General features: G+C 44.7%; 2 protein-coding genes across 5 annotated transcripts; both read left to right on the top strand.

The window, feature by feature from the left end:
• Positions 1-1,382: 1,382 nt before the first annotated feature.
• On the top strand, positions 1,383-6,218 carry LOC135545798 (uncharacterized). Of its 4 annotated transcripts, none has more exons than XM_064973686.1 (10): positions 1,383-1,519; positions 2,246-2,300; positions 2,590-2,723; positions 2,799-2,934; positions 3,113-3,397; positions 3,627-3,962; positions 4,189-4,370; positions 4,785-4,880; positions 4,972-5,115; positions 5,205-6,218. In XM_064973686.1, exons 2-10 carry the CDS (start codon positions 2,249-2,251, stop codon positions 5,418-5,420), a joined length of 1,581 nt encoding a protein of 526 aa, XP_064829758.1. In that variant the 5' UTR covers positions 1,383-1,519; positions 2,246-2,248; the 3' UTR covers positions 5,421-6,218. The 4 variants fall into 4 exon arrangements, with proteins under 4 accessions (XP_064829758.1, XP_064829760.1, XP_064829757.1 ...); XM_064973688.1 differs by having other exon boundaries at positions 2,225-2,300; positions 5,208-6,218; XM_064973685.1 differs by having other exon boundaries at positions 2,225-2,300.
• Positions 6,219-6,298: 80 nt separating this feature from the next.
• Positions 6,299-13,208, top strand: LOC135545797 (pre-mRNA-processing factor 19-like). The gene is made up of 16 exons (XM_064973684.1): positions 6,299-6,496; positions 7,105-7,254; positions 7,421-7,497; positions 7,616-7,757; positions 7,887-7,960; positions 8,075-8,140; positions 8,282-8,323; positions 8,460-8,534; positions 8,646-8,721; positions 8,825-8,934; positions 9,172-9,327; positions 11,066-11,135; positions 11,220-11,393; positions 11,667-11,749; positions 11,891-11,996; positions 12,202-13,208. The coding sequence occupies exons 1-16, from the start codon at positions 6,478-6,480 to the stop codon at positions 12,297-12,299; spliced, it is 1,518 nt and encodes a 505-aa protein (XP_064829756.1). The 5' UTR covers positions 6,299-6,477; the 3' UTR covers positions 12,300-13,208.
• The last annotated feature ends 6,463 nt before the right edge of the window (positions 13,209-19,671 follow it).

Here is a 19,671-nt window from a genome sequence, read left to right as displayed (position 1 = left end):
TCTAAGAAGCGGTACATCTGTTCTATGTGCGAAATTTCTATGCTTCCTGTTTTTATGTTTCATTTTTGTGTCTTTTAGTTTTGTACGCCAGCTTCATACAGCTGAAAATACAATCTTTTTGGTTGTGGAAATATAGTTCACAGCGATTTAGATGATACAAAGATTTTCCACACTAACTGTCAAACTTATTCCACGAAGGGCCGAGAGTTTGCAGGTTTTCGCTCCTCTCTTGTACTTGATTAATTAAGGTCACTAATTAGTATCTAACTCCCCTCACCTGTGTGTCTAGGTCTTAATTGAAAGGAAAAACTATTTAAATGGCTTTATTGGCACGGGAAACATATGTTTACATTGCCAAAGCAAGTGAAATAGATAATAAACAAACGTGAATGAAACAAAACATTAACAGTAAACATTGCACTCACAAAAGTTCCAAAAGAATAAACACATTTCAAATGTTATATTATGTCTATATACAATGTTGTAATGATGTGCAAATAGTTATAGCACAAAAGGGAAAATAAAACTTAAACATAGGTTGTATTTACCATGGTGTTTGTTCTTCACTCGTTGCCCTTTTCTTGTGGTAAATGGTCACAAATTGCTGCTGTGATTGCACATTGTGGTATTTCACCCAAAAGATAGGCCTGTTTGTGTTTGTGAACAGTGCCCCAGGACCATCTTGCTTAGAGGGCTCTTCTCCAGGTTCATTTCTCTGTAGGTGATGGCTTTGTTAAGGAATAGCAGATCGTTCACAGCTTTGTGGAAGTTACCTGTGGCGCTGATGTTTAGGCCGTGGTACAGTGTGTATAGGTTTTTGTGTGCTCAGCTGTGTATAGATGGAATTTGTATTTGTGGACCAACTTTTTTCCCAAATTAGAAAAGGCCCAGAAAGTCGACAGAGCCTTGAAACTTCCCTAGACTGTAGCCTAGTAGAGACATTCCGGTTGGCTACATTCCTGCCTGTGCTGTATATAATTTCATAAACCCACTATCTGCAAATTGGGGGTGATTTATGATAATCTGCGCAGCACCTTGATAGCGTTCCAGGTCATAATTTTCTAGTTGCACTGCGCATTAGAAGATTGCGATTAATGACTGGCCACTGCAACATTCCAGTCCTTGTGTGAAATCTGATTTTAAAAAGACGACCTGGAACGCTAACCTAAGAACAAGTAGCAGCATATGAAACAATCTCACTCACGACCTCCCAGGCTCCTTTTGAGGCCGTGTAGGGAGTAAAGCAGATTGATTTTGATTAGTTTCATTTGATTTTTGATCGTTTGTATGAATATCTTTACACCGCATTTTCCATTTTTAGGGATCGTACTATCCGAGCATACAGTAGGTGGCGACATGCATATCCACCATTTGTTGAAATGCCATTATACCAGAGAAGAAGAACCTCTCCAAAGAATACGCAGTTAATTAGGTTTACGCTGCTTGGCTCATTCACTACAAGGGCTTGCAAAACAATAATATAAAATATTAGCACTGTATATTTTGCCGTCGTGCATAGGTGAGTGCAAATATAGGCATCTAATACATCTGCATTTTATTCAATGTTGATTCTAAGAAATTGCTCCGATAAGTAGCTTACTGGAAAATATTTTGTCGTAGTATATTAGTTTAATGTAGTCGATAATAGCATAATACTCTGCCAATAATCAGCGAAAAATATCAGCATCACAGGTCGTGTGAAATTAGCAGTGCAACATTCTAAAGATAGACTTTTAGCACCCCCTTGTGTAGTTGATTGATGGTGAACGGTGTTTGCTGGCTCGGTAATTGTGAGGAGTGGGGTGAATGACAATCGTCGTGTTCAACTGACTACAGTAGTCCACTAGCTCTGTGGACCAAGTCACCTTGGTGATGTTCTTCGATAAACTCCGCTGTCGAAAAGGAGAGCAGCGATGAAACAATGTTTCATGGGCCATGAATCATGGACAATCCTATTCTTGTTTTCTGTAGCCTAGTTGTAAATGTTCATCATGCACTGGATTCATTGTTGGAATACCGTACTGTCAGCCTATTGTATTGCACAACGAATTGTCTGTCCACTTTCTAACATCTATTATGTCTAACACATATTCCACCATGTTAAAATATGTATAACAAATCTTCCATAGATTATGAAGTAGGCTGTTTTTTGAAGGATACAAGTGAGATGTAATTAGAACCTGCTATACAGTTCAACTCTGACCCAGTGGGTGTGTCTCTACAGCTGTCTTGTGTCTGTCCTCAGAAAATGCACCTCTCTATCCTATTGAGTGCCCTTTTCAGCATCCCTGTCTCTTTGGGTGAGTTGTTTGTTGTTGCCATTTTAGTATTATAGCTGTTGGTTCCAGTCGTAGATGGCTGTTCAACCAGTGATTTACTTTACAGTAGTAATATGTTGGAAGAATTGGTTTCCCATCTCTCTCTCTCCCAGTAGCTTTTCTTTGTCAGTATCGATGTGGTTGTTTTTCAAACCTCAAAGTCACACATGGATTTGTAAAAATTAACGTTTTTTAATTTTGATCATTTAATTTCCTATCAATGTGCTTACATGTCATTCTGCCTCCCTATATTTGTCCCTCTCTTTTTCAGGCTGGAATGAAGACTTCCAGATAGTGTGTTCTGGACAAGAGTTCCGCCTGCCGGTCTACTCAGGGTCAAGGATTGTGACCTTTACCCCCAGCTACCCTCCAGGACCAAGAAGAGTGCTACTGGAAAATAACAATGTAGGTACAGTAGTGTGTGTACAGCATGTGTACAGCGGGTTCCTGTATGCTAAGCATTGCTATTGTGTCTTGTAGTTGAAGGACCCGCGGTTTGAGTGGACCAAAGATAGGACATTGCTGTTGAAGGACGTCACACACAGTGACCAGGGACTCTATTCTATCAAGCTGTCCTCTGGATTCACAGATGAGACCGTTCGCCTCACTGTCTCAGGTACTACTCAGCCTCGGGGACTACCGCTCTCCACCTCTTTCTCTCAATTTTTTTCTACTGCATGTTTCTTTCTCCATAATATTATATAATGGTTAATTATATCTGTGGAAATTGATTGTATGACATTTGAAACATTTTATAACTCAATGTCATCTCTCTCTCTTCCTCCCTTTCTCAGAATGTATAAGAACTTTCAGACGGGGCTATGGGGAGACGTTTCAGCACAACATCCCTAAAGATGGCTCCCTGCTGGAGTTTTCATCCCGGGGCTCCCCCCCTGATTCCCAGCCGGTGGTACTGTGGAACCGGACAGACCTCGAGACCAGTGAGGCGGGCCGGGGGAGGCTGGGGTCGGACGGGAGGGTCTGGGTGGCAGAGAGGGTGACCCAGGCAGACCAGGGAAACTACACCATAAGAGACGAGAATGGGAAAGTAATCTCCCGCAGCAAACTCACTGTCAATGGTGAGCACTGGAAATATCAAACATATCTAGATGGAGGGTTAAGAGAGCGATGGAGATGAGAAAGCGATATCAGTTTTTAGAGCAGTCTGATAAATTGTCCAAACTGACACTTAATGCTTGTATCTATCTGATTCTTTCTTTCATCTGGATGTCCCTCACCATCCTCATTCCTCTCCACTCTTTCCCATACTCTCTTTCTCGCTCCTCATTATCACCTGTGTGGGTGCAGGGCACACCTTCAATGTCACCCGCTTCTTCAAGGAGTCGCTAAACCTTCCCCTGTTTCTCCCTGTCCCTCATGTCCACCTCATTTTTACCCCCTCCCTGCACCCGTCCAACCCCTCCAATGTTCCCCTTGACTCCCGGTACTCCCGCCCCGTGCAGCTGATCAGGGACGGGCATATCGTGGATCAGGACTCCCGGTACTGGGGTCTCATCTCTCTGGGGAGAAATAGGACTGTCAACGAGGTGGTCATCACCAGGCTGAGTGCAAAGCATGATGGGATGTATGAGATTCGAGATCAGGATGGCAACCTGGTGTCGTCTACTGTTCTCCATGTGGTCGGTGAGAGACAGTGATCGTGTGTGTGTGTGAGCAACAGCTTTTCCCTTTACGTGATGCAGAGCTCTTCCTCTCTGATTCAGAGGGATTGGGTTAAATGCGGAAGTCACATTTCGGTTGAATGCATTCAGATGTGCAACTGGCAAGGTATCCCCCCTTTCCCTTAATTTATTTTCTTTCACACACCCTTTGTATCTATGGCTCTACCAATTCTTTTTTTTTTCTCCAGATAAGACTGCTAGATGGAGAGCGGTCCTCAAGTCCATCAGCGTCCCTTCTGGCATGTTTGTGACTTTGGCTGGTTTCATCCTGTTTATGAAGCGCTACCCTAACTGCAGCCTCACTATGATCATCAATGGCCTAAGAGGTCACCACACACCCGCAGCTAACCCGCCAAGAGGCAATGTCCAGGTGACCGCTGTAGAGTGAGAGTTATGTGTGAGCTTGGAAGGTAGAAGCAATATGGTGGGGTTATTCCAGGGTTTGTGTGTGCGCAATGCTGTGAGCCTGTTGTCATGGTACTATGTTGTCCATCTATTTCAACTGTATGATCTTATCGCATTCTGAAGTGAGTTTCAGTAAAAATAGATCCAGTCCTTTGCGCCAGTCTCAATTTCCTCAGGCATCAGTTCCTTCCATATTTAAATTGGGTCAAGGGTCACATACAGCTTATCTGTGGATGGTTTATGTTTGTCTTCCTGTGTGTTCCCCTGTGTGTCTATGCTGAATATACAACTCAATATTAGGAATGTGTTCCTAATGTTTGGTATACTCAGTGTAGTGGTTGTGATATTTACATAGTTGTTTTATTTATGTCGCCTGCAGGACTACAGTCCGCCCAGCCCCCAGCCCTATGGTTTTTACGGTCATTCACAGCAGATCGGAACGCCAAAAATATGGAGCCCCAGACCGACACATTCTGTAGGTAGACGGTGAAGTTGTAAATGTAGGCTCAGTCTTATGTTTTTCTTTTTACCTTTCTTAATTTCTATATTACGTGTGTCTGTTTCAGGGTTACACTCCTGTTGTGGACAGCGCACCACTTGTAGTGGACACTGCACCACAGCCCTCCCCTGAGCCAGTGAGGACTGGGAGACAACAGGAGACAGACAGACTTAGTGTTGAAACTGCCACTACTCACTATCCTAGTAGAGAGGTAAATACATTCTGTGATTTCTATATTCTGTCTCACAATAGACAGGTATATTCTATTCTTTCTTTTTATCATTGACTCTCTCTCCTCAGGAGACTGCTGGCAGTGAGAGGGTGATCTCCTTTTCTGTCGCTGGCGCCTCTGACTGCCTCCACTCATCTGAAGACTGTTTTCAGTTCCGGATCAAGAAAGAGGGAGTCGAGGAGAGATGGAGGAAAGCAGAAGACTACTTCTCCACACTTCCACTGGACACGGATACCTCGGAGACTTGCAGCGTCTATACTTCTGACAAACTCAACTTCTTATAAAAGCACAGAGAAGAAGAGTGAACGCAGGTAAAGAAAGAGAGGAGAGAAAATAGTGGAGGGAGATATGATCCTATATATATATATAAATATATTACTGTCCATGGCTGAATTTTGTCACTATAGTGCCTAATACTCAATACTCAAAAAGTGCCTTCCTGTTTGAGTATTGAGTATTACTTCATATGATGTATGTATGATCATTTCATTATTGTTCTTTTTAAGCATGAGATGAGCAATATCCTGCATTTGGAATATCATTAATTTGTACAACTGGACCAGTTAATGTTCCTAGAACTCAACCCGACAATTACTTTGCTGCTACCTACCTCGAACCCTCAGGATGACACATTTTAACCATAGATGTCTGTATATTTACTGTAATGTGTGTAATTATATTGTTATATTAGGATGGTAGGCAAGATTAAAGAAAAGATAAGGAATTGGAAGATTTTGTAGTAGATTGATAAGGGAATGGCCTCAATCTAAAAGCATAGCTAACTGCATGTGTTACCTACTATTAAATTCAATGAATGAACACAATAATAACCAATTTATCTTTTTTAGATAACATCGTTAAGTAAGAAACTGAGTGATTTCTATAAAATGGCATCCATATGACTTATTTTCACTAGGTATTTACATTGTATTTATTCTTTATTGGCATCAATCTGAAAGTGTGTCAATATATGATTTTCACATCATACTTTCCCAATGTTTTCTTGTGTATTATTAACGTATCATTGGTATGTGAGTCAAATAATGTTATGTTGACGAAGAAAATAAAACTAGTTTAATGACGGTAGGGGGCGGTGATTTTATATTGCTGTTTGAATGAGCTGAAAACAAAACGATGAAGAGCCCGCGTTGGAGAACTGATACTATCCCAGCATGCAATGTTTTTGAAGCGGCAATGAAACGCCAGCGTGCAACATTGGACCAAAAATAAAGTAGGCACAATAACGTTAGTTGCCTTTTAGGCAAAACATTTCAAGATAGTTTGCCATCAAAGTAACACCAACGGTTCGTGCTTGGCTGTGGAGGGACCTGCACTTGAAAGATGTCTTTGGTTTGCGCAAGTAAGTTGAACATGCTTCTCGATAAATAGCTAACGTTAGCATTGGCTAGCTAACAGTGTGCAACGTTAGGGAGCTAACGTTTGCGTGTAGCTTATTGTAATCTGTCACAACATGGTATTATTCATGGTGGCTTACTATTTAGCTATATTAGTTAACCGTAAAAGTATTGGATCTATTCATGAAATTAAAATTGTACTATCCACTTACTCAGACTAGACGTAACATAGTAAACGTACATCCGGGACTCTCAAATGAGTTATGTTAGTTTTGAAATTTGAATACGCAAACGTATAGCAACCAAAAGGTTGTTTTCGAATCTCATCACGGACAACTTAAGCATTTTAGCAACTTCGCAGCAACTTACTACTGTTTAGCTACTTTGCAACTACTTACTATGTTAGCTAACCCTTTAATCTTAACCCCTAGAGCTAGCTAACGTTAGCATTAGCTGCCTTAGCTAGCGTAAGGTACATCGTAACATATCCTACGTTTTGCAAATTGGTTACATTACGTTTTGAAACTACGATACATAACGTATACATTTGAGTGTACAGAATAATATGGAATGCTCTGAGGCCACGATGATTTAATCTTCCTCCCCTACTCAGTTTCCAATGAGGTCCCGGAGCACCCCTGCGTGTCCCCGGTGTCCAACCAGGTGTTCGAGCGCCGACTGATCGAGAAGTTCATCGCGGAGAATGGCGTTGACCCCATGAACGGCCAACCACTGTCCGAGGAGCAACTTATCGATATTAAAGGTAAACAGAGTGCAGGAGTAGACGGTTAACGTAATCGTGTAGGGTCAATCACATCAAATGTGTACTGATTTTAGTTTTGGCCTAAGGATAACTAAGTTGGTTGTGTTTTCAAATATTTCGTTTTAAAAATTTGAAATAATTGTTTTTGCTGCCCTTCTGTGCCCAGTGTCTCATCCTATCCGACCAAAGGCTGCCTCCGCTACCAGTATTCCTGCCATACTCAAGTCTCTGCAAGATGAGTGGGTGAGTGTCTAGATCGTCTGGAGTTTGTGGTCTGACTGTGGACAGTGTTAAAGCCAAGTACTGTTCCTTAGTCGTCGTTGAATCTCTCCCTCAATGTCTTCCCCCTCTCTCTTTCAAGGATGCGGTGATGCTCCACAGTTTCACTCTGAGGCAGCAGCTGCAGACGACTCGCCAGGAGCTCTCTCATGCCCTCTACCAGCATGACGCAGCCTGCAGAGTCATCGCCCGTCTCACCAAGGAGGTCACTGCAGCCAGAGAGGGTAAGAGAGAGCCACGGGAGCCTTGGTGGGGTTCTCTATAGGCTGAAGTTATTTTTCTCCCTCATCTTCTCTCCTTCACTGACCTGTGAAGGTCAATGCTTACTCTGTTCCCATTCTCCCATTCTACAGCCCTGGCCACACTGAAGCCCCAAGCCGGATTGGTCGCCCCTCAGGCTATGCCTGCCTCTCAGCCAGCCACTGGGGTGAGTCGTTGACCAAGGTTCCCATCCATCAAACAGGATTCCTGTCCTTCAGACTGAGGATACATGCTGTCTCTCTTCTAACTCGTCTTCTCTGTGTTGGTTTACCTCTCGCAGGGTGCAGGTGGGGAGCCCATGGAGGTTAGTGAGCAGGTGGGAATGACCCCAGAGATCATCCAGAAGGTAAGATATTTTTCCCCCTTTCCTAATCCCCTGTGATGAGTGTTCTCATTGCTGTGACCCTCCCAATATGGGAATGGATTTGTTATTCATTGAATTGTGATTATTAACCTCTTTCTTGCTTCTCTGCTGCTCTGTTTTCAGCTCCAAGATAAGGCCACCGTCCTTACCACAGAGAGAAAGAAGGTCAGAGTTTAATTCAGGAAGTTGTCTCATGCGTTGTAGGATTGCACAGATGGATGATCAAACCACTCAATCTTTTAATACACCCTCTTGTGTAGTTGTTTATTTGCTCACTCCCCCCTTCTCACTCCCTAACCAGAGAGGCAAGACTGTGCCAGAGGAACTGGTCAGGGCTGAGGATCTGAGCAAGTACCGACAAGTGGCTTCCCACGCTGTGAGTACTACTGTCTGTCTAATAACCCGTAGTTGGACTGACTGAGCTGCTGAGTACTATCCAAGGTTGCCCTGAACTGTCTACAACTGTCTGTTCTTTTGAAACTCTCAGGGTCTTCATAGCGCCAGTGTCCCAGGAATCCTGTGTATGGACCTCTGTCCTTCAGATACTAACAAAGTACTCACTGGTAAGCACCCTCTTTAAAAATATATATTTTGAATTCTCCCCCCAGTTCTTTTTTTCTTGCATATCTAAACAGTGTACATGATGACTGTATTCTGTGTTGCCAGGAGGGGCTGATAAGAACGTGGTTGTGTTTGATAAGAAGGAGGAGCATATCATCGCCACCCTCAAGGGTCATACCAAGAAGGTCACCTCTGTCATCTACCACCCCTCCCAGGTAACAATACGTGTCTATACACCTGTCTTGGGTGGAACTTCTAGAACATAGGATCTAAGAGAACCTCCATATGAAGTAGCATTGTGCATACAGTGAATTCTAAGTAAAGGAGTTTACTTGATCTGTGTACCTGGTTGAACATGTGCTGTGTTCTAGTTTGTAGCCTGCACCAACTAACTTGCCTAATTTCCTTCCACACTATTTAATTTATTTACATTTTCTGTCTTTCCTCTCCAGTCGGTGGTGTTCTCTGCCTCTCCAGACAGCACCATCCGGGTGTGGTCTGTTACCGGGGGCAACTGTGTCCAGGTGGTGAGAGCTCACGAGGCGAGCGTGACCGGGCTGTCACTTCACGCCACCGGAGACTACCTGCTTAGCTCCTCCGAGGACCAGGTCAGTCCCCCATATTGTCCCAGCACCCAACCCCGCCGCATTGATTTTCCCAGCACCCGACCCCGCCGCATTGATTTTCCCAGCACCCGACCCCGCCGCATTGATTGTCCCAGCACCCGACCCCGCCGCATTGATTGTCCCAGCACCCGACCCCGCCGCATTGAATGCACCAGCTGTACTGTTGTCAATAGTAAATGATGGCACCTCTGGTGGATGTGCAGACCGGCCAACATGCACGCGTTTTGCGTATTAACGCAATTCTCTGTCCATGTACGCAGGTATGAGATCAGAGTTCAAAGTACGCAGAAATGAATAGTGCCTGATTGTTATTTTTTACATTGTAATAAAGTAAATCTAACATCCTGGTTCTTGAGATGCAACACACAGACATGTACGGAGTTTGTGTCAACGGACATGATGATTAATACATCATTATTGGACGTGTCTGCCCATCCTCCTGATTGTTGTGATGTTGAGTTTACCGACTGTCAGCTGTACATAAACACATGGACAAATCCATTTTTGACTGTGTGTTGCAGAAAGGTAAACACTAATTGTTTAGCTTAGTAAGCTTAGCGAACGCTAGCGAACCTAATATGGGCATTCAGTGGGCTCTAAAGTGCCAGCAGTTCACTCGCATTTGCTAGTGAAAGAAATGAAATGCAAATACGGAAAGAAACTGGTCTCATTTGTGCGAGTGTGATACACACTTAATTCTGCGTCTCATTAGTTGTATTTTCCACCTAACATTGCGAGGATCTTGCAACCTGAGACTGTAACTCTAATTATGATCCGCTTCCGGGTTGGGTGCGCGCTGTGTTAAGAAGCAGTGCGGCTTGGTTGGGTATCGGAGGACGCATGAATTTCAACCTTAGTCTCTCCCGAGCCCGTACGGGAGTTGTAGCGATTAGACAAGATAGTAGCTACTAAAAACAATTAGATACCACGAAATAGGGGATAAAAAGGGGTAAAATAAAATGTAAAAAAATAATATATATATATATCTATATCTCTCTCTCTCTTTAATGGTGTGGGGACTTTAGAAGACTGCACGATGAAGAATGAAGGAGAGTCTGGTGTTAGCTATATGCTTCTAAAATGCCTTGGCACTAGATTTGAGATTTTATCAATTTCGAAAATCTGAAATGAGAAATCCAATAGGCACCTTTACATTGGCTGAAACCGAGGACTCTTCTAGCGAACAGTGTTCAGATTCCCTTTGCCGTGGCCTAGTGAACCGTCACCTACATCGCCTTCTCTGAGAACGGATACTACCTGGCCATGGGTCAGTCTCCAACCACCGAGCCAATAGATTGTATTCTAACGTCTGGTACTCTAAAGTTGGCACGTCAGATTCCCTTTGCTGTGGCCTAGCGAACCGCGGTCGGATTCCCTTTGCCGTGGCCTAGCGAACCGCGGTCGGATTCCCTTTGCCGTGGCCTAGCGAATCGCGGTCGGATTCCCTTTGCCGTGGCCTTCTTTAGCTTTGTGTAGCCAGTTTGCGGTCTGTCGACCCGATCATTTGTTTTTATTTTCAAAATGATTTTGCATTTAGTGTTGATTATAATTGTGATCAGACTCAGACAGTGCGCGCACGATTGTGCTAGGGAAAGAACCCTAATTCGGCACTTGCTAGGCATGCGATTTGAATCTCCAATTTGCCGCATGTGTCTGGTACTCTAAAAAGTTGGCACGTCTGGGTGTGCGTTAATTCTCTCTCTCTCTCTCTCTCTCTCAGTACTGGGCCTTCTCTGACATCCAAACTGGCCGAGTCCTTACCAAAGTCACTGATGATGCTGCTGGTGTTGGTAAGTGTGTTTGTGCTCGACACAATACGGAAACTGGGTTCCGGTTTTCCCTGTGTCACATATTTATCCCCCCCTTCTCCCCAGCTCTGACTTGTGCTCAGTTCCACCCTGACGGTCTGATTTTCGGGACGGGAACAGCTGACTCCCAAATCAAGATCTGGGATCTGAAGGAGCGCACCAACGTGGCCAACTTCCCCGGCCACTCCGGTCCCGTCACCTCCATCGCCTTCTCTGAGAACGGATACTACCTGGCCACAGGTCAGTCTCTCCAACCACCGAGCCAATAGATTGTACTCTAACTATTTGCACATTGTTACAACACTGTACACAGCCATAATGTCTCTATTCCTTTTAAACTTGTAGATGTAACGTTTGCTGTTAATTTCTGATTAGTTCATTTCACTTGCTTTGGTAATGTAAACATGTTTCCCATGCCGAGAAAGCCCTTTGTTTATCAATTCAATCCAAAATGTAATGACAAAACAGTGATGTATTTCTCATGACCTGACCAAGTCTCTCTCTCTGCTCCAGGTGCCCAGGACAGCTCTGTGAAGCTGTGGGATCTGAGGAAACTGAAAAACTTCAAGACCATCGCCCTGGACAACAACTACGAAGTGAGGAATGAGCGACCGTGCAGTCTGCTCGCCACAGCATTCCCCATCTGTCGGCCAGATATGGCTAATTAATTTACTGCGAATAACAGTTATTTCTTGTGGAGTTTTTCAGTGGAACCTTTCTCTCTCTCTCTCTCTCAGGTTAAGTCTCTGGTGTTTGATCAGAGTGGTACGTACTTGGCTGTGGGTGGATCTGACATCAGGGTGTACATCTGCAAGCAGTGGTCGGAGGTCCTAAACTTCAGCGGTAAGAAACATTCATAGCTTCTTACATTTTATATCCACATTCAACCTTCACCTGACCTTGATTGCTCACCAGTGATAACAACTCATTCATATGTACACATGGTTAGGAAAAACTGTGTCATATGGGCATGCCACATTTTACAGTAGTCACCTTCGTGTCGCTCTTTTTCCATCTTTAATCATGTCTGTCTTCCCTCGTTTTCCAGATCACTCTGGCCTGGTGACCGGCGTGGCGTTTGGAGACAATGCTCAGTTCCTTTCCTCCGCGGGAATGGACAGAAGCCTTAAGTTCTACAGCCTGTAAATTAGTAGACAGACAGATGGAGGAAGTGGAAGAGAGGATAAGGTCTAGACCTGTGCGACAAATTTGACTCGGCTGCAGTTGGGTTTAGGGTTTGAGAAATATGGACCAGTGATCCGAATGTAGTGGGTTGACTGGCCTAGGCGGGAGCTTTCAGTCACATTTACCAGCGGTTGATGGTCTTAGCATTTAAAAAAAACATTTGTTGATCTATAGTTATTTAGGATCCCAGGGTGGGTGGAGGAACAGGTGCTGAAGTATTTAGGTTTCCCCTTCATTTATTCTCCGTAAATAACTCCCCAAATCTCTGTTCTCCTTTGCTGGTTAGACCAACAGTAATCTTCTGTTGAAATTGTATTTTTGTTTTAACTAAGGTCTGTCACAGTGTATATGCCAATTCCGTGTATTGTGTTCATTCTTAGCCAGGCGATCTGACCAGCTTGCTTACATGGTTGGACAGCATTCTTGTGTAGATTAAGACACCACAGAGAGTGAACACTGCTAGTTTTAGTAGCAGAAGCCACAGCAGCCATTTTGGATTGGTATATCATGTTGAACAAAAAAGGAGCTGATTGGCTAACACTGCCATTCCAAAATGGCTGCTGTAACTTCTGCTACCTAGCATGAGGACGGAAAGGACAGTTTTCCGTAAGAAGTAGCAGTCGTTCAATCCTGGCGTAACAGTCGGGATAATGGGACAATTCAGAGTACAATGCATTTCTCATCCCTGGATTGAGATGTTTTCCGAGCCATATCTGGCACCGGTTCCGCAGTGTCTTAAACAACACAGAAATGCTGTCTGACCCTAGTACAGCTGTAAACAAGCAGGTTGGATCTACAGGCTACTTAATCCCTTGAATTATCTTCCACACTTTTTACACCTCAATAAATGAAGTGTTTTATGTAAAAACAGCCAGCTATTTGCTTGGTCAATGGAATGTATTGTATATGCCTCCAGTTGTCGTTTCAGCCTGTCAGAGGCACCAATATGACTTTGATCACAAAGATTCGGTGTGCTCTGTTTGTACAGTGCATTTGGAAATTATTCACACCCCTTGACTTTTTCTACATTTAGTTATTACAGACCGAATTTAAAATGGATTACATTTATATTGTTTTTGTCATTGGCCGACACACAATACCCAATAATGTCAAAGTGGATCATAGTTTTAAAGATTTAAGAATTTTATATATATATTAAAAGCTGAAATTTCTTGTGTCAATAAGTATTCAACCCTTTTGTTATGGCAAGCCTAAATAAGTTCAGAAGTAGAAATGTGCTTCGCAAGTCACATAAGTTGAGTGGACTCGGTGTCCAATAGGTGATTAACAAGATTTTTTTTTTTTTATGACTACGTAATATCTACTGTACCCCACACAGTTGAGCAGAGAATTTCAAAAAGATTCAACCACAGACCAAGGAGGTTTTCCAATGCCTCGCAATGAAGGGCAATATCTCTTGGCATACAAAGAGTCCAATCTTGGTTTCGTCAGACCAGAGAATCTTGTTTCTGATGGTCTGAGTCCTTTGTGCCTTTTGGCAAACTCCAAGTGGGCTGATCATGGGTCTTTTACTGAGTAGTGTCTTCCATCTGGCTACTCTGCCATAACATCCTGATTGGAGGAATGCTGCAGAGATGGTTGTCATTCTGAAAGGTTCTCCCATTTGCACAGTGGAACTCTGGAGTTCTGTCAGTGACCATCGGGTTCTTGGTCACCCCCCCTGACGAAGGCCTTTCTCCAATTGCTCAGTTTGCCTGGGTGGCCAGCTCTGGGTTGAGTCTTGGTGGTTCCTAACTTCTTCCATTTAAGAATGACAGAGGGCTCTGTGTTCTTGGGGACCTTCAATGCTACATAAATGTTTTGGTACCCTTCCCCGGGTCTGTGCCTCGACACAATCCTGTTTCGGAGCTCTATGGACAATTCCTTCGACCTCTACGGCTTGGTTCTTGCTCTGAAATGCACTGTCAACTGTGGGACCTTATAGACAGGAGTGTGCCTTTCCAAATCATGTCCAATCAATTAAATGTACCACAAGTGAACTCCCAAGTTGTAGAAACATCTCAAGGATGGTGACATCGGGTACAGGTGACATCGGGTACAGTAGGTGTCCTGGAGGGCAAGCAGTGTGCCCCTGGTGATGAACTGGGCAGACCGCACCACCCTCTGGAGAGCCCAGCGGTTGCGGGTGGTGTAGTTGCCGTACCAAGTGATGATACAGCCTGACAGGACGCTCTCAATGCTGCATCTGTAAAAGTGTGTAAGGGTCTTAAGAGGCCAAGCCAAATTTCCAAAGCCTCCTGAGGTTGAAGCGCTGTTGCGCCGCCTTCACCACACTGTGTGGCTGGACCATTTCAAATTGTCAGTGACGTGTACTCTTGAGGAACATGAAGCTTTTCACCTTCTCCGCTGCGGCCCCGTCGATGTGGGCTCCCTCTACTGTCTCCTGAAGTCCACGATCAATTTCTTTGTCTTGTTGACGTTTAGAGGTTATTTTCCTGGCACTACACCAGGGCCCTCACCTCCCCCATGTCGGCTGTCCTGTCATTGGTAATCAAATTGTATTAGTCACGTGCCGAATACAACAGGTGTATATCTTACAGTGAAATGCTTACTTACAAGCCCCTGACAGTTCAGTTTCAAAAAATACTGATAAGAATAAGAGATAAAAGGAACAAGTAATTACAGGGCAGCAGTGAAAAATGACATATATATATATATAGGGGTGAGTCAATGGGCGGGGGCACTGGTTAGTTGAAGTAGTATGTACATGTAGGTAGAGTTAAAATGACTATGCATAGATAAAAACAGATTGGCAGTGGGGAGGGGGACTATATGTTCAGGAGTCTTATGGTTTGGGGTAGAAGCTGTTTAGAAGCCTCTTGGACCTAGACTTGGCGCTCCGGTACTGCTTGCCGTGCGGCAACAGAGAAAACAGTCTTTGACTAGGGTGGCTGGAGTCTTTGACAATTTTTATAGCCTTCCTCTGACACCGCCTGGTATAGAGGTCCTGGATGGCAGGAAGCTTGGCCCCAGTGATGTACTGGGCCGTTCGCACTACCCTCTGTAGTGCCTTGCAGTCGGAGGCCGAGCAATTGCCATATCAGGCAGTGATGCAAACAGTCAGGATGCTCTCTGGTGCAACTATAGAACTTTTTGAGGATCTGAAGACCCATGCCCAATCTTTTCAGTCTCCCGAGGGGGGATGGGTTTTGTTGTGTCCGCTTCACGACTGTCATGGTGTGCTTGGACCATGTTAGTTTGTTGGTGATGTGGACACCAAGGAACTTGAAGCTCTCAACCTGCTCCACTGCAGCCCTGTCGAGGAGAATGGGGGTGTGCTCGGTCCACTTTTTCCTGTCGTCCACAATCATCTCCTTTGTCTTGATCATATTGAGGGAGAGGTTGTTGTCCTGGCACCACACGGCCAGGTCTCTGACCACCTCCCTAAAGGCTGTCTCGTTGTCGGTGATCACTGTTGTCATTGGCAAATTTAAGGATGGTTTTGTAGTCGAGCCATGCTGTCATGAGTGAACAGGGAGTACAAGGGGGGACTGAGCATGCACCCCTGAAGGGCCCCTGTGTTGAGGATCAGTGTGGCGGATGTGTTGTTACCTACCCTTACCACCTGGGGGCGGCCCGTCAGGAAGTCCAGGATCCAGTTGCAGAGGGAGGTGTTTAGTCCCAGTAGAGATTGCATCATCTGTGGATCTGTTGGGGCGGTATATCTTATCTTACTACTGTTGTGTCGTCTGCAAACTTGATGATTGTGTAGGAGGTGAGCGTGGACACGCAGTCATGGAGGAACAGGGAGTACAGGAGGGGCTGAGCACGCACCCTTGTGGGGCCCCCACTGTTGAGGATAAGCGTAGTGGAGGTGTGGTTTCCTACCTTCACCACCTGGGGGAGGCCCGTCAGGAAGTCCAAGACCCAATTGCACAGGGCAGGGTTCAGACCCAGGGCTTCGAGCTTAATTTTTTTTTGTATTTAACCTTTATTTAACTAGGCAAGTCAGTTAAGAACAAATACTTAGGCCTACTTGGACCAAACCCAAACAAGGATGACGCTGGGCCAATTGTGCGCCGCCCTATGGGACTCCCAATCAAAGCCGGTTGTGATACAGCCTGGAATCAAACCAGGGTCTGTAGTGATGCCTCTAGCACTGAGATGCAGTGCCTTAGAGCGCTGCACCACTTGGGAACCAGCATTCTTACATAGGTATTCCTATTGTCCATATGAGATGCGACAGTGACTCGATCTGTGGATATATTAGGGCGGTATGCAAATTGAAGTGGGTCTAGGATGTCAGGTAAGGTGGAGGTGATATGATCCTTAACTAGCCTCTCAAAGCAGTTAGTGCTATTGGTTGATAGTAATTTAGTTCAGTTACCTTTTGTTTTCTTGGGTACAGGAACAATTGTGGACATCTTGAAGCAAGTGGGAACAGCAGACTGGGATAGGGAGACATTGAGTATGTCCGTAAACACTCCAGCCAGCTGGTCTGCACATTTTTATTTATTTATTTTTAAATCACCTTTATTTAAATAGGCCATAGTGGTGAAGTAATTACAATATAGCAATTAATCACTGGAGTGATAGATGTGCAGAAGATGAATGTGCAAATAGAGATACTGGGGTGCAAAGGAGTAAAATAAATAAATACAGTATTGGGAGGTAGTTGGATGGGCTATTTACAGATGGGCTGTTTACAGGTGCAGTGATCTGTGAGCTGCTCTGACAGCTGGTGCTTAAAGTTAGTGAGGGAGATATGTCTCCAGCTTCAGTGATTTTTGCAATTAGTTGCAGTCATTGGTAGCAGAGAACTGGAAGGAAAGGCGGCCAAAGGAGGAATTGGCTTCGGGGGTGACCAGTAAAATTTAGCTGCTGGAGTGCGTGCTACGGGTGGTTGCTGCTATGGTGGCCAGTGAGCTGAGATAAGGTGGGGCTTTACCTAGCAAAGACTTGTAGATGACCTGGAGCCATTGGGTTTGGCGACGAGTATGAAGTGAGGGCCAGCCAACGAGAGTGTACAGGTCGCAGTGGTAGGTAGTATATGGGGCTTTGGTGACAAAACGGATGGCACTGTGATAGACTTCATCCAATTTGCTGAGTAGAGTGTTGGAGGCTATTTTGTAAATGACATCACCAAAGTCGAGGATCGGTAGGATAGTCAGTTTTACGAGGGTATGTTTATCAGCGTGAGTAAAGGATGCTTTGTTGCGAAATAGGAAGCCGGGTCTAGATTTAATTTAGGATTGGAGAAGCTTAATGTGAGCCTGGAAGGAGAGTTTACAGTCTAACCAGACACCTAGGTATTTGAAGTTGTCCACATATTCTAAGTCTGAACCGTCCAGAGTAGTGATGCTGGACGGGCGGGCAGGTGCGGGCAGCGATCGGTTGGAGAGCATGCATTTCATTTTATAGTTTTACTTGTATTTAAGAGCAGTTGGAGGCCACGGATGGAGAGTTGTATGGCATTGAAGCTCGTCTGGAGGTTAGTTAACACAGTATCCAAAGAAGGGCCAGAAGTATACAGAATTGGATCAGAGAATCACTAGCAGCAAGAGCGACATCCTTGATGTATACAGAGAAGACTCATCCCGAGAATTGAACCCTGTGGCAACCCCATAGTGCCTGCCAGAGGTTCGGACAACAGGCCCTCCGATTTGGCACACAGAACTCTATCAGAGAAGTAGTTGGTGAACCAGGCGAGGCAGTCATTTGAGAAACCAAGGCTGTTGAGTCTGCCGATAATAATGTGGTGATTGACAGAGTCGAAAGCCTTGGCCAGGTCGACGAATACGGCTGCGCAGTATTGTCTCTTATCGATGGCGATTATGATATCGTTTAGGACCTTGAGCGTGGTTGAGGTGCACCCATGACTAGCTCTGAAACCAGATTGCATAGCAGATAAGGTACCGTAGGATTCAAAATGGTTGGTAATCTTTGTTAACTTGGCTATCGAAGACCTTAGAAAGGCAGTGTAGGATAGATATGTCTGTAGCAGTTTTGGGTCTAGAGTGTCACCCCCTTTGAAGAGGGGGATGACCGCGGCAGTTTACCAATCTTTGGGAATCTCAGATGATGGGTTGCAACATTTTCAGATGATAATTTTAGAGAGAGGGTCCAGATTGTCTAACCCGGCTGAATTGTAAGGGTCCAGATTTTGCAGCTCTTTCAGAACATCTATCTGGATTTGGGTGAAGGAGAAATGGGGAGGCTTGGGTGAGTTGCTGTGGGGGTTGCAGGGCAGTTGACCGGGGTAGGGGTAGCCAGTTGGAAAGCCTGGCCAGCTGTAGAATTTTTAAAAATTGAAATTCTCAATTATCGTGGATTTATTGGTGGTGAGTGTTTCCTAGCCTCAGTGCAGTGGGCAGCTGAGAGGTGCTCTTATTCTCCATGGACTTTAGTGTCCCAGATCTTTTTTGAGCTTGTGCTAAAGGATGCAAATTTCTGTTTGAAAAAGCTAGCCTTTGCTTTCCTAACTGCCTGTGTATATTGGTTCCTAACTTCCCTGAAAAGTTGCATATGACAGGGGCTATTTGATGCTAATGCAGTACGCCACAGGATGTTTTTGTGCTGGTCAAGGGCAGTCAGGTTTTTTTGAAAGGGGCAAAAAAGAATATCCAGGTGTCCTCTACTGACGGCATGAGGTCAATATCCTTCCAGGATACCCGGGCCAGGTCATTTAGAAAGGCCTGATCGCTGAAGTTTTTTAGGGAGCGTTTGACAGTGATGAGGGGTGGTTGTTTGACCGCAGACCCATTACGGATGCAGGCAATGAGGCAGTGATCACTGAGATCTTGGATGAAGACAGCAGAGGTGTATTTGGAGGGAAAGTTGGTTAGGATGATATCTATGAGGGTGCCCGTGTTTACGGATTTAGGGTTGCACCTGGTAGGTTCATTGATAATTTGTGTGAGATTGAGGGCATCAAGTTTAGATTGTAGGATGGCTGGGGTGTTAACCATGTCCCAGTTTAGGTCACCTAGCAGCACGAGCTCTGAAGATAGATGGTGGGCAATCAATTCACATATGGTGTACAGGTGTGGGGGCAGAGGGTGGTCTATAGCAAGCGGCAACAGTGAGAGACTTGTTTATGGAAAGGTGAATTTTTTAGAAGTAGAAGCTCGAATTATTTGGGTACAGACCTGGATAGTAAGACAGAACTCTGCAGGGTATCTCTGCAGTAGATTGCAGCTCTGCCCCCTTTGGCAGTTCTAACTTGTTGGAAAATGTTGTAGTTGGGATAGAAATTTCAGGGTTTTTGGTGGTCTTCCTAAGCCAGGATTCAGACACAGCTAGGACATCGCTGTTGGCAGAGTGTGCTAAAGCAGTGAATAAAACAAACTTAGGGAGGAGGCTTTTAATGTTA

This window comes from Oncorhynchus masou, chromosome 9 (assembly GCF_036934945.1).
Source record: "Oncorhynchus masou masou isolate Uvic2021 chromosome 9, UVic_Omas_1.1, whole genome shotgun sequence".
In the NCBI taxonomy this organism is placed as follows: domain Eukaryota; kingdom Metazoa; phylum Chordata; class Actinopteri; order Salmoniformes; family Salmonidae; genus Oncorhynchus; species Oncorhynchus masou.
The sequence above is the reverse complement of the archived record's forward strand: the minus strand, read 5'-3'. Positions and strand labels throughout refer to the sequence as shown.

Excerpts from the sequence above, each read along its gene's own strand:
- LOC135545798 (XM_064973686.1), top strand. The coding sequence starts at position 2,249 with ATGCACCTCTCTATCCTATTGAGTGCCCTTTTCAGCATCCCTGTCTCT. Across the intron at positions 2,935-3,112 it reads CGTTCGCCTCACTGTCTCAG|AATGTATAAGAACTTTCAGA; the intron begins GTACTACTCAGC and ends TCCCTTTCTCAG. Across the intron at positions 3,963-4,188 it reads TACTGTTCTCCATGTGGTCG|ATAAGACTGCTAGATGGAGA; the intron begins GTGAGAGACAGT and ends TTTTTTCTCCAG.
- LOC135545797 (XM_064973684.1), top strand. Across the intron at positions 7,961-8,074 it reads CCTCTCAGCCAGCCACTGGG|GGTGCAGGTGGGGAGCCCAT; the intron begins GTGAGTCGTTGA and ends TACCTCTCGCAG. Across the intron at positions 8,722-8,824 it reads TACTAACAAAGTACTCACTG|GAGGGGCTGATAAGAACGTG; the intron begins GTAAGCACCCTC and ends CTGTGTTGCCAG.